This window comes from Apaloderma vittatum, unplaced genomic scaffold (genome assembly GCF_000703405.1).
Source record: "Apaloderma vittatum isolate BGI_N311 unplaced genomic scaffold, ASM70340v1 scaffold14884, whole genome shotgun sequence".
Lineage (NCBI taxonomy): Eukaryota > Metazoa > Chordata > Aves > Trogoniformes > Trogonidae > Apaloderma > Apaloderma vittatum.
Genome location: NW_009714490.1, coordinates 69,340 through 81,936, shown reverse-complemented (window position 1 = coordinate 81,936; position 12,597 = coordinate 69,340). Strand labels below are relative to the sequence as shown.

Sequence of the window (12,597 nt, the reverse complement as noted above, 5' to 3'; positions counted from 1 at the left end):
GCGGGGTTTTTTTGGTGCAAAAGCAGACTCGGTGTAGCGAAAGGCAGCACCGCTTCAAAGAGATTTCTTCATGAGGGTAACTCAGCGAGGAGCGAGGCGGAAGCCTTCCTTCGGTGTTTCTGACACTTGAGCCGTTTTGCGTGAAAACCCCAGCGTTGTGTTTGAGCAGGAAAGGGAAGGGTTAGAGGACCTGAAAGCACAAACCGCAGGGCCCGAGCTCGAGTGGCATCGTGGGGAGGTGTCGCTGCTTTGAAAGGCAGCGTTTTTCGTGGTTCGCTTTTCTAGGCGGCTCCACGAAGCCAAGCCTTATCGGTTTCATTCTGAACCTGCTCGCCAGGCCGGGGAACAATGGATGGGCTTTAATACCAGAGTAAATCTCCAATATCCTGGATTTAGGCTGTTGTAACTCAGAGCGGGATTTGATCTCCTGCGCACAGGATCAGTCAATACAGGATTTTCCTGGCTAAATGCTTTAAAACACGACGGGAGGAAAGATTATGGCGGGGCGGGTTGTGTCTCTGTAACCGAATTAGACTATAATTGCATATCTCGGTTGCTGATGGCGCTGAGGTCGGTGGAAGCGTGTACTGAATCAATGAATTCGTGACAGCTGAAATTTTCCCCAGCTCAGCCTTTGGATTGCATTCAAAACTTTATCTGAGGAAACAACGGTGTGTTAATTTGCTGCGTGCTTTATTTGAAGTGTTCTGGAAACCTGGAACCAGGCCTTGGGTTTTTTTTTTTATTTGCCTAAAACTCCGCCTGTCTTCAGTGGGAGCATCACCTAAAAGCGCGAGCCTTTTATGTGGTTAAATAGGTAATTGATATGGGTGTGGTTATACCACTTGGTTTTAATACAAATAGCAGCGTGCTTGGGAGCAGAGAGAGGTGGGTGGTATAATAATAGCATTTAAAACTCTTTTAATAAATATTTAGGTTGGGATAAGGCTGGGTACTAATTGCTATTAGCAGTTCATTATTATCAGATGTGTATTTGCTGGAGAGGTGCGGTTCTGGCGAGTTGACCACGATGGCTGATGAAGGGATTGTGGCCCTTCTTCCTCGCTGGCTCAGGGGTTGCCTTCATCCCTGGTTCTTGCATTCATGCTGTCTTGCTCACTGAACCACACCTGAAACTCAGCCCTTAAAGTCCAAGTGGACAGCTAGTCTCTTGTGAAAGAGGAAGCTGAGTGATTCTGAGCCTGATGATGGTACTCGTACGTATTTGAAGGGCAGCGGCTAAATTAGTGGAATTGAAATGAAAGTCTAACCATGGGCTATTCCTATTAAGTAGGAATAAAACTAGCTTCATCAGAAAAGGCTGCCCATGACTCTGTTAACAGGTTGAGTGTAAAGAATTTAGTAGCGCTTTTTTTTGACTGTTAGGTGTGTTGTGATGGAGTGACTTAAAAGCTATTTGATATATAAGGCAGTGACAGTATCGCTGAAATAAATCACACTGTTCAGCTTGTTTATCTTCCTTTTTCTCTTTTTAAGGCTGTACAGGAAATGTGACTTTTTGGTTCTTCCTTAGAAGTAATCTGATTTCTAGTTTTATTTTAATGGATTTTTTACTTATTTAAGTTTTATTCTGTAAAAACAGAATGAAAGAGATGTAACATGGTAGAAATGCTGTCGGAAACATACGTGGTTAATCAATTGTGTTTATTTCTTCTAGGGAAAATCCAGAACGTACCTTTGATTTGGTACTGCAAGTAAAATGCCAAGCGTCTGAAAATGAAGGTAATATACTGTGCCTGTTGGGTTTTATTTATCGATATGAGAGGCAAAAAACCCCCAGCTTGCATTGTCATCTAGTGTCATCTTATGTTTTCAATTGCTGCTGGGTTGGGAATGTATTAGAAAGTTACTGTGGTTATTTTATTGCCTTTTAAAAATCTATTAATGTGTTAATTCATAGTTGTGGGCTTTTATTGTTATGTGGGTTTTTTTTTTTGGCTACTGTAAAAATATTTTTGTTCCTAGAGAAATACTTGCAAAGCTTATACTTGAAATGTACCTTCTACACTTCCTAAGTCTTGAAATGTTGATTTTATGTAAGATTTCATTTTAGCAGAACAATTGACTCCTGTTGGTGGCATGGTAATTTCGATGAGTGTGGTAGGAAGAGAGTAAGTTCTTTACTGAGCAACAAAAATAGACTTTCTCGTTTGTTTTTGGCACCTTCTTTGGTTTGATACACAGTACAAATGAGTGCTGACTTGAGCTTACATTAGCCTTCAGTTTCATGTCTCTGTAAACACGTGGTAAAAGAGATGCAGCAGCAAGAGTTAACCGAGAGAGGCTTTCTTCCTCTTGGGCAAAAAGATGAGATTTCCAGTGCTGAAATTCAAGTGACCTTCAGAAAGTCCATTGAGGAAACTCTGTTCACGTTCTCATCCAAAGGAGTTGGCCTTATGAAAGCACAGCGACAGAAGAAGTCTTGGCGTTGCGTTCCAGTCCTGTTGGTCTGCAACAGCTGTGTCTTAATCACAGTTGTAAAAGCAATAAACTACATCTTAAAATGGAGCGTATTTTTTGTCCTAATGTGCTACTGGGTGCTGTTCCTAGAGTTTACTACTCTTAACTAAAGTTAGAAGCCTGTAGAAGTTTAGAACCCCAAACTATTCCTTTTTTTAAATTTCAGCCAGCATTTCTGTTAGTGATGTCATGGATATTTGCCCAATATGTTTACAAAAAACATTCTGTTGAAGGCAAACAGTTGTAATTCTTTCAGTCCTTTCGTGGCAATCCCAACAGGCTTCTCTGTGCCTATGTGTTACATATTATCTGTTAGTGATATCTCAAGTTCCTCTGCTTTTCTTTTTTTTCTTTTCTTTTTCACCTCTTCATAAGATTGTTCGTTTAGCTGTGGAATGACATCTTTGTCCGGATGCAGTCCTTGGTTATTCTTATTTCTTTTTTTGGTGACCAGCCAGCATCCTTTCGTTTATTGCCTGCCTTTTTTTGATTTGCTGTTTGTACAGTCATGGTTTGGGGAATAGGACAGGCTTTCCCAGCTCTGGTCGTTGTTGTGGTTTGTATGATGGTGCACTTTCTGTTCTCTCCCTTTTGCAGTTTTTACCTTAGTAATTTCATAGGCGATGTCTGTGAACCCTGCTTAGCTGCTTGACTTCTGCTCTCTTCCTCTCTGCGTTGTGTGTTTAGTCTCTGCCTCCACCTGACATCCCTTCCTGGGGGCTCATTCACGTCTCGTCTTAGGTCCAGCTTTAGCCTGCAGATTTTATTCCCTTTTCTTCCTTTCTCTCCTGAGAACTACACTGTTGATAATTCTTTCAGGTCTTCATCTTGAAATCTTGAAAAATGTGTTGTTTTTTTTTTTTTTTCCCTCCTGCAATCACTGAGTACATATCTCTATCTTTTTAATTCCTTTTATCTCCCTTTTGACTTCTGTTTTTTTTTGTTTTGCCTCTTTCTGCCTTTCTGCTCGTTACCCGCAGCTCCGTGAATGGCTGCCAACGCCTGAATTCTCGTCATAGTCACTTCCCCTGCCTCCCTCTGTGGGTGTTCTCTGCTGTTCACCAGTTGTCCTCTGTGGAGAGCAGCGTCTTTTAGAAATCTGTCTCCCTCCTTGAACTGTGACCTGAGTTACAGCGGAGACTCTGTTGGTGACTGCACTGTGGATTCACCCTCTCCTATTTCACTCTTTGCCATCATCTCTTCTACCCTGCGTGGGCTCGGTTGCTCTTTGTCCGTGGGGTGGCCAGAGGGAGGAAGAAGGTCCGATACCAGTAGCGCTGGGCTCTGCGGCGTGTGACTGGCGAGGGCTTGAGAGGAGATTGTATGGATTCTTGCACGAGTCCTCGGACCAGCACAGAAGTACGAGACTGATTGTGCTGGCTGAATAGTCTAGTCACCATCCTGCCGTACTTGGTGACCCAGCTGGGATTTGGTTTTGATTTCTTTCATGCTCTATCTAATTCAGATAGCAAACCCACCGCAGGGAGGGCTTGATGTGATATTTACGTATGGTATTATGAGTCCAGTTTCAAATTAATATATCTTTGAGTGTTTAAAGTTATTTAAAGGAAATTCAGAAGGGACGAAAGTGTATTGTCTTCACTACTACTTTAGAAATGGAGCACAAGGCTTGTCATGCTAAACAGGGGTCTTTCAAGGTTGGTTTATTATAAGGCCTAACAAATTTGACAGTTACCCTGTATTGTAGGTCTTGCCTTTAAATAGATTTTCATGCTAGGATAATCTTTTGAATATATCATACTTGAAAACGTGGTCCATTCACCTGTTTCTTTGCTCATGCTTCTTTCTTTCTTATGAAAGAGATTTGTGTTTAAATAGGGGCTTTCTCCCTCGCATCCCATCTGCTCCTTGCACTTGATCCTGAAGCTATGTCAGGGCTAAATTTGTGACATCACTGTCACCAGTGTTGCTGTGGAAATATCACAGCCTCAAAATTATGATCTTCCTGCATGAGTGAGCAGCAGGAGAAGCCGACTTAGGAGGGAGGAAGACCTTAACGTGACCCACGTATCTTTAAGCTTTTTCTTTTCAAGCTTTGCTGTAGCATGTGTTCTCCTGCATTTTAATTTCCCTGTGCCAGCATGTAACTGTTCTAACAAAAAAAAAAATCGAAGCAGCCCTACTCCATGTGTAGCTATTCGTAGGATGATATTTTTATGAGGACGCTATATGCCTGCAACAGCGTGACGTGACGGAAAATGTTGCTGTTAAAATTATTGTTAATTAGACAGTTGAGGCATATATTCCAAAGAGGAGGAAGAAAAAAAAAAAGCCTGTAGGACCAAAATGAAGTTGTAGCCCATGTCACAGTGTCCAGTCCTTTGCAGCATCATCAAGGTGGTCAGCATCAGTTAGCACAATACGTTGAAACATAGTCCCTAGTTACTTTTCCTTTGTAGAATCCATAGCCTGATTCTTCTAAAACTTGTAGATAATTTCTGTTCGCCAGAGTTGGCTAAGTGGCTAGGAGAGGAGTGCTAAGCTATTCTAACAGCCCAATGTTTGCTAATTGTAAATTTGCCTTACAGTGTCAGTAGCGCCTTAGAGCAGAAGGTTTTACGTTGCCTTCCAGGCAGTTGCAGATTTTTTTAATTCTTTCTTGTGTCACTCCTTAATGAACAAACAAACAAAAGAAACAACAAAAATGTGTGCCTGTTTTAAAGTCATCGGCTGGCCTTCCGTATTAAATTTTCACTTCCACATCCAGAGGACAGCTTGCTAACAGGTAGCGGTATTATCCAAACCAGTGTGTTATTTTAAGGATAAGCCTTATGCTTTAGGTTTAAAAGGTGCAAAATTTTTGCGCTTTGGGTGAATTGCCATTTCTAGGTACCAGGAGCAATGCAGTGTTAAGGTAGCCCTGAGTGCAGAGAAAGCGCTCTGCAGATTTTATTCTCTTTTCTTTTTTCTTTTTTTCTCCCCCTTTTTTTTAATACAAGTTCTTCCATTGTGAAAAGTAAACTATATTTCTGCGACCTTAATGTTTTCTGAACTCTTCCACAGAATGTGTCCAGAATAATAGTGCCAGTGTCATTTTTGTGAAGAGTGTGTGTTTATCTGCACATGTACAAACAGTATGTGTGTGCACACGCATGTGTCTGTACTTCAGATTTTGTTTCAATGCGTGAAGGTAAAGTTGGCCATTTAGCTCATTCTATAAACTGCAAGCCCTATATTGATTTTATGAAAAATGGACACGAAAGGCAATGGAAATACAGCAGCTGGCAGTAGAAGGGCAACGTGCAGCAACTTGTGTGAACATCAGATCTTCAACATTTCTGCCCCCAGTTCCCCAAGAAGATGACTCAGATTGGTTTCAGTTTGTGTGGTTAAGAGAGTGCTGCTTGCTACACCTTCCTTCTGGTTATAGCACATACGAAAAGCAGCAAAAAGGTTCCACGGGGCATGCGAGTAGATCCAGAAGATTCAACCACTTCGGACTGCTTTAGTCCTGACCAAGTTTCACTTGAAAATCCATTTGAAAATTCCTTTGAAAATTTTCACTTGAAAATCCCTGCTATTTTCTGCTGAATTTTCTGTTCAAGCAAAGAATAATTGTGTGAACAAGGCTTGAAATTTGATGGCTTTGTCTCTATTTCCTCTTTAGATGCTAGGAAGCCTTCTCAAGCTCCAGGGCTAGATACATGGTTTTTGGAGAAGGTGTTTAATAGGTTGTGTTGAATTGCGTGACTCACTCCTGTAGTTTATCTTGCCTGTGCCAGAATGTTAATAAATCTTAGTGATGCATGATATCTAAATTATTTTCCTGTAAAGGGTCTTTCAAGGAAAAGCCACGAAAAACAGTTTAATCGTGTATTGATGGAGTTAAGAACTATATGAATTAACTCCAGGAATTGGGCCTGAAGTGCAAAATTCTTTGTATGAGGTTTGACTGTGGTTTGTAAGGTACTGATAAGTAACTCCAGGGAGGTCTCAGTTCTGAAAAAGTTTAATGCAGCTGGTAGTTCTGTCCATGGGTTGCCTGTCTGGCTTTGGTAGGGTTTTGATTAAGAGTCTTCCAAGCTGTTTTCAGGAGCAAGCACTATTGTTTGTTCTTCTTTATTTTCTTTTTTTTTTGTCGTCACTGTAGAGGGCTGTTTATTAACCACAGACTCTGAACCTGTGGGTGTAACGTGCTGATCAGATAACTCTATTCCTCTGCCGTAATTTTTTTTTTGCAGAGCATCGCTTGAACCTGATTAAAAAGATAATTCTATCAGTGTAATACATGAAGAAATCAGTAGAATTTTTTTTTTTAAAGCAATGGAAACTTTTGATACAATCCTTACATACTGCCAACCTTTTCCACAGGTTGGTTTTAACTGGAAGGGTATTAAATAAATACTGGTCTACAGAAAGTTAGGTTCCTCTAGCTTTTTAAAGCATGCCATGTTCTTCAGGTGACTGTGAAGCTCATTAACTCCTATGTCGGTATTCAGGCGAGCGCTACTTCCCCGATACAGTTTGCTGGTTTTCCTGTTGAAATTTTCAAATAGCGGTACCTAAATGAAAGGTTTGGAAGAGGATGTTTAATCCAGCCTCGTTTCTCTACAGAGTTATTCATTGATTAGGAGCAGAATATTCCACATTCCTGTGTTGAGGATTACATAGATGTTTTGAGGATGAAAGGAGGTAGTGCCTGAGAATGTGCATTGGTTTTGTCCTTTTTGATAAAACCAAGGAGTTGGAGAGTTGTGAGCAACAGAAACAATTAAGTCAGCCAAGATAGAGATTGGTATTTTGATGCTTTTTACCTTTTCCTTTCATTCCCTAGAGACTGATAAGTGGAGCATAGTCACTCTCACAAATGCAAAAACATGGAGGAAAATGTTGTGGCTTTTCAGTGCCTCATTTCCTAGATTTTTTTTTTTTTCCCTTCCCCCCAACCTACAGAGATTCTTGGTTGTGTGTGTAATTTGGAGGTGGGTGCAGATATGTGTGTGTAGGAGGGAGAAGGGTGAGAGCTGCTGGAGAAACAGGTCAAGGGAGCCCTTTTTCCTATCTCCCCTGCATTCTTCACTGGGGAGAAGAGACTGTAGTGGGGAGCGGTGACCCTGCTCCCCAGCAGCCCGAGGACAGTCCTGGGAGGAGCAGCAGACTCTGCTCTACTCCAGAGATTCCAGCTCTAGTAATGTGGGGGCAGGAGCTGCCGTATCAATGCCGCTGGAGATGAATTATTCCCCTGCAGGCATTTGCCCGACTGTGTCTTTTTTTTTTTTTCTTGTGGTGCCATATGCCACTTTGAGTAGTGTGATTGGCTTTTGGGCAGTGAAATTGAAAGGGAAAAACTTGGTGAGTTAAGTAATACAAATATCAACTTGTTATGAAAGGAATGTTTTATAATATTCAGTAGAATGGACATAGTAGTATTAATACAACTCAGCATAAGCTGAAAACAGCAATCTGTATCATGTAATGTAGTCAACCGGTATGAATGCTGGTGTCGCTGTGCTTTTCTCAATTTTAATTTTAGTTTTGGTTTAGTACTTGACCATTTGAGATGGCTGCCTGGGGGACAGTTTGCAGGCTTTTAAATGACTTGCATTCAGAAGTGTTAAGAGTTTGCATATTTTTCTGCGCTAATGTTGGCGTGCTGCTCCCTCCCACACGCTGAACAGTCCATCTCACACAGAGGTTTATCGTTCTTTAAGGAGATATGTTATGCTGCTGGCTCCTTTCATATAGAGTTTAATGGCTTGTCTTTCATGTACAGACGATGTAAAATCTGCTTAATTAGCTCTGAAAACTGGTTAAACTTTCATGGTTATAAATGCTTTTTGCAAAGCAATAAGACGCTTCTTTCTCTAGCACTGCCTTGAAGAGGCTGAAATGAGAATTTCCTGTCTGGTTCACAGAAAGAGTTTTCTTAATTCTTTTTCCTTTGCCGCTGGTGATACTCTCTGGGGATGCAGATGCATGAAGATGCGTGTGCTCATCATGTAGCTGTTGGGATATGTGCTTATGTTTGTAACTACAATCAAACATGATCAGGGCTCCAAAGGGGAGAGTTGTACACTGTTCGTGAAGGGCTTACAAACCACTAAAGCCCAAATATGTTTTCCCAGTAAACTGCTGTTGTTATTCGTTAAACTAGTTTTGTGCACTTGAGCATAGTGCCCCTTCGCAACTAATGTGTTAAGAGTCTGTATTGTGGTAGGCTGATATGTGATAACTCCAAGATCCAGGTAAAAACATGATAATTACAGGCACATACTTGGGATGAAAGATTCTACGTGACTGGCAGGTTAAGTACTAACATGCTGAAAACATTAACTTCTAACATTTGCCTGTGACATTTTTCCATGTGTCTGGGAACTGTAGCTCTGCGTTTAGAACTGAGTAATTTCGGTGGACAAAGACTTCTTATTTTGTGATTCTGGTTTAGGAGAAAAGATTTTTTAAAAACTTAATGCTGAACTTTATATGGAAAAGGGAAAAGAAAAAGCAGAAGTGGTGAGAGAAAAAGGCCTGAACAAGATTTTGGGTGTGGTATCTGTGCTTCCTGAGCTGGGAAAGGCAGCAAGCAGTTTGCACTTATACTGTCTTCCTCTGCAAAATTCTTAATCCTCACTTGGAAGGTACTGTCCAACTGTTAAATCCTTAATTATAAATAAGGGTTGAACAACACCCTTAGATTACATTTCCTAGTATTTGAATCTAGATCTGATTTCTTCACATGTTTGAGTGGGTATCCAGGTGTAGGTTAAAACCTAGCTAGAATGACAAACTTGCATTTGAAAGCAGTATATTAATTAGGGTTTCTGTGTTTACTTTAGGACATATTTTACAAATTTTCTTAGTTAATGCCAAGTTGTAATCACCACAGAGGCACAGTCGTCATAACCAAGGTATTTTTGCCATAGCTGGTTTACCATTGCATTTTTCCTTAAACTCAGAATAGGAGAGTGACGCAAAGAATGATTAGTACTTCTACTTGTCTTCTAACAGAGAACAAGAAATTCCTCTTCATCTGACTTTAGATGCTCTTCACATCAAGGGGCTTTATTTGTTGTACCAGTTGAGCCTGGTTTAGGACACATCTAAATATTGTAAGGGTATGGTATCATTGTGTAGACAGATTCAAATCTTTGCTTTTGGGAGGAGGCATCTCTTTTACTCTGTCACAGGACAAGCTAAATGCAAAAATCTGCTGTCTTCATACGTAAATGTTGGATGCTAAATGCTGAATTTAACTCTGTTGCGAGAGTTGCGGTTGACACAGGGAAGCTGTGCTGATGATGGTTATAAGGCACAGTGTCATTTCCCGCAGAATTTGCAAAGGAGAGCTTAACGTTTTAAGACAGCTCTTTCCAGGAATGGAATTGCATTATTGGAGAACAATGATAATTTTTGTGTGCTCAGGGTAAGACGCACGATAAAAAAAAAGCGAACGTAGAAGAGGGTTTCATATTACTGTGTATGTGTTTATGTTGGGTTCAAATAAATATGAAAAAGTAGCAGTACGGAGGTAAAAGACAAGAATGATGTGACAGTTGTAAACTTCCCTGGAGATCTGTAAAGATTTTGCTGTAACGGAGCAAAATCGCTATGTGTTTAAAGTGACAAGAGGGGGACAGTATGTGTAACTTAGTCGTGCTAGCCCGAGCTGATGGTTCACGCATCCTTTTCCTGTCCTTTGGAGGTCATCTGGCTCCTAAGCTGTGGGTATTTGCTGTTTGTGTTTTACTTCAAATAGCTACCGCCGCTGCACGGAAAGACATCCTGGCTCCTGGCGGCCCTGGGCAGCCTCGCTCCGTGCCTGCGCTCGCCCTTCAGCTCGTGGGGCTGCTCCTGGAACCGATGGGAAACCTTTCTTGTGCGGGTCAGGTGAGGAGGACCTGGTGGGATTTTCATGCCGTGCGATGTAGCATAGGCTGATGTTTCATCTCTGAGCATTATTTTTCGATTTTTTTTTTGGGTTTGCTAAAATAAATGTGTTGGCAGTTGAGGAAACTGAAAAAAAAAAAGGCACCTGGGGGTGCCCTTATTCTCTTCTGCCATTGTTCTAATAGCTTTTGGGCTTCTAGGGTAGTCTCAGGGTGTTGGAATTGACAGGGTTATGATAAACTCTTGCCCTTTTTTTTTTTGAGGTGATGGCTTCAACAGCTTTGCTGGTGCCTTCCTTTTTTTTATACATGTAGTAAAACTTACCTCTTAAGGAAAAAACCAAGTACTCTAAAGTTAGATCCCTGTCAGTCATGGTCACTTTAAGGCGTCGCACATCTGGAGGTAGATCAAATCCTCATTTTGTGTAAACAAAATTCAGTCTGAAGAGCACAGTTATGCTACATTGATATCATGCAGCCATTCATAGAACTGAAAATAGTTAATGGTTATCATGACACAAAATAGGAAGTTCTGAAAACCTCTGTGTCCAGGAAAGCGTTTTGCTGGTATTTGTATGCTGACAGTATTGCCAGGTAAAAAGGGACTTTAGTTACCTAGTGACAGCTGAAGTAATTGCTTCCTTCTTTAGCTGAAACTGAGGAACTTTTCCTGTCGTGTCACAGGTGGCTGTGGTGACAGCGGTTGTGTGCCACAACGCGTGAAGCCTTCTGACGCTGGGTTAGGTGAGGTTCTGAGCATTCAGCTGCAGTTTCAATCAGGCATTTTTAATCGGTGCATCTGAGCAAGCCCATTTTAGTTTCTGGGGATGGACATGTCCTATGCAATATAAATACGTGTTTACATCTGCTTTAACTTGGGGTCAGAACCGCATCTTGCAAGGGGTTCTTGCAAGGTCTAGTTTAAAAATGTTTACAAAAGTGTCAGCTAGGAAGGAAACAAGCCAGATCAAATTAGTGTGTAAAATTAATAAGTAAGCAATTTAAAAAGAGAGTTCTTTTCTAGTTCTTGGTATAATATGTTGTAATATGCAAAGAATAATTGGAAATATATTCTTTTGCATTATGGTTGTGATGTTAGAAATCAGTGCTATGGAACTGCATGGCAAATAAATAAATGCTTGAGATAATGACCTCCAAGTGCTTGCTGAAAACATTTTTCCCTGGTAATAAAACCCATAATAAATTAAAGCTTGCCTTTAAATTCTCTGGCAACTAGTGATGGTGACTGTCTTTTAAAATAAACAAGTTTATGTGATATTGCTGGATGCTGACAGATCTAGGAAACTACTTTGTCCCTTGGAGGGAGTACGCGTTGGGTTTTCACTGGTGAACAAAGGGGAATTCCTTCCAGCTCCTACTGTTGGGGAGCACAATGAAGGACAGGATAAACCAGATCAAACAATAATAAGAATAAATTGAACTACCAGAACTTTAGCTGAAATAGAATGAAGGTTAGAAATAGAAAGATGGCTGGATTGGTGTTGGCAGAGCTCTCGAAGCTAGAAAATCCACAAGGACGGGCAAAGCCCAAGCACTTGCTCTGTGAGTGGCTGAGGAATGTGAACTCAGTCTGCTCATGTATCATCTGCTTCATGCATTTTAAATAGATGAGGAAGATCTGAATCACAGAATTCTTGAGGCTGAAACTGCAGCATGCTTTGAAGCTCTGGAACAAGTTGTTTGCTTCCAGCCCTAAACTCCCTCAGTTCAGTCAATAGGCTTGCCTGACTCTCCTGACATGGCACTGAAGGTGTCTCAGCTCTGAAACACTCCTTTTCTCTGCCTTTCCTGGAAAACTGCTTGGTAAGAGCATTCACTGAACCCATCTTAGGGCTTCTCCTGCCCATATGTTCTGGTTGGTGAGACTTTCCATGATTTCTTGACTCTCATAAACTGAAAAATATTCTGTGTGGCAATCTGTTTGAAAATGAAGATTTCTTATTATAAGATGTTCTCTGCAAAAGGAGTACCCAGTAAAAATTTTGGCTTTCTGGGGAAGCATGTCTTTGCTTCATATGCCATCCCGAGTTTTAAAATGCTCATAGCCCATCTAAAGGGAGATAGAAGTATCTGGGATAAAAATTTGTCTGTGTGTGCAGTCACTTCAGTAAGTCGTGGCCTGGGACTGCAGAATGATCTGTGCACTCACCAGTTAACCGTTTGTCGTTAATGGCTTTAGTAAAAGAGAGTCTGAAATTAATTCAGCTTAGGACGGTTGCAGAGGTGCTCATTACAGTTGTAGCATAAC

The 12,597-nt window shown here is 41.0% G+C and overlaps 1 protein-coding gene across 1 annotated transcript in view; it reads left to right on the top strand.

Annotated features, from left to right (window-relative positions):
- Positions 1–285: 285 nt before the first annotated feature.
- The window catches only part of LOC104273455 (DENN domain-containing protein 1B-like), a gene marked incomplete at its 5' end in the record, with an annotated part of 79,890 nt that continues 67,578 nt past the window's right edge, over positions 286–12,597 (top strand). The window contains 2 exons of the mRNA XM_009868793.1: positions 286–370; positions 1,679–1,743. Coding sequence (XP_009867095.1) covers positions 286–370; positions 1,679–1,743 — 150 coding nt within the window. The remainder of the gene's footprint in view (positions 371–1,678; positions 1,744–12,597) is intronic.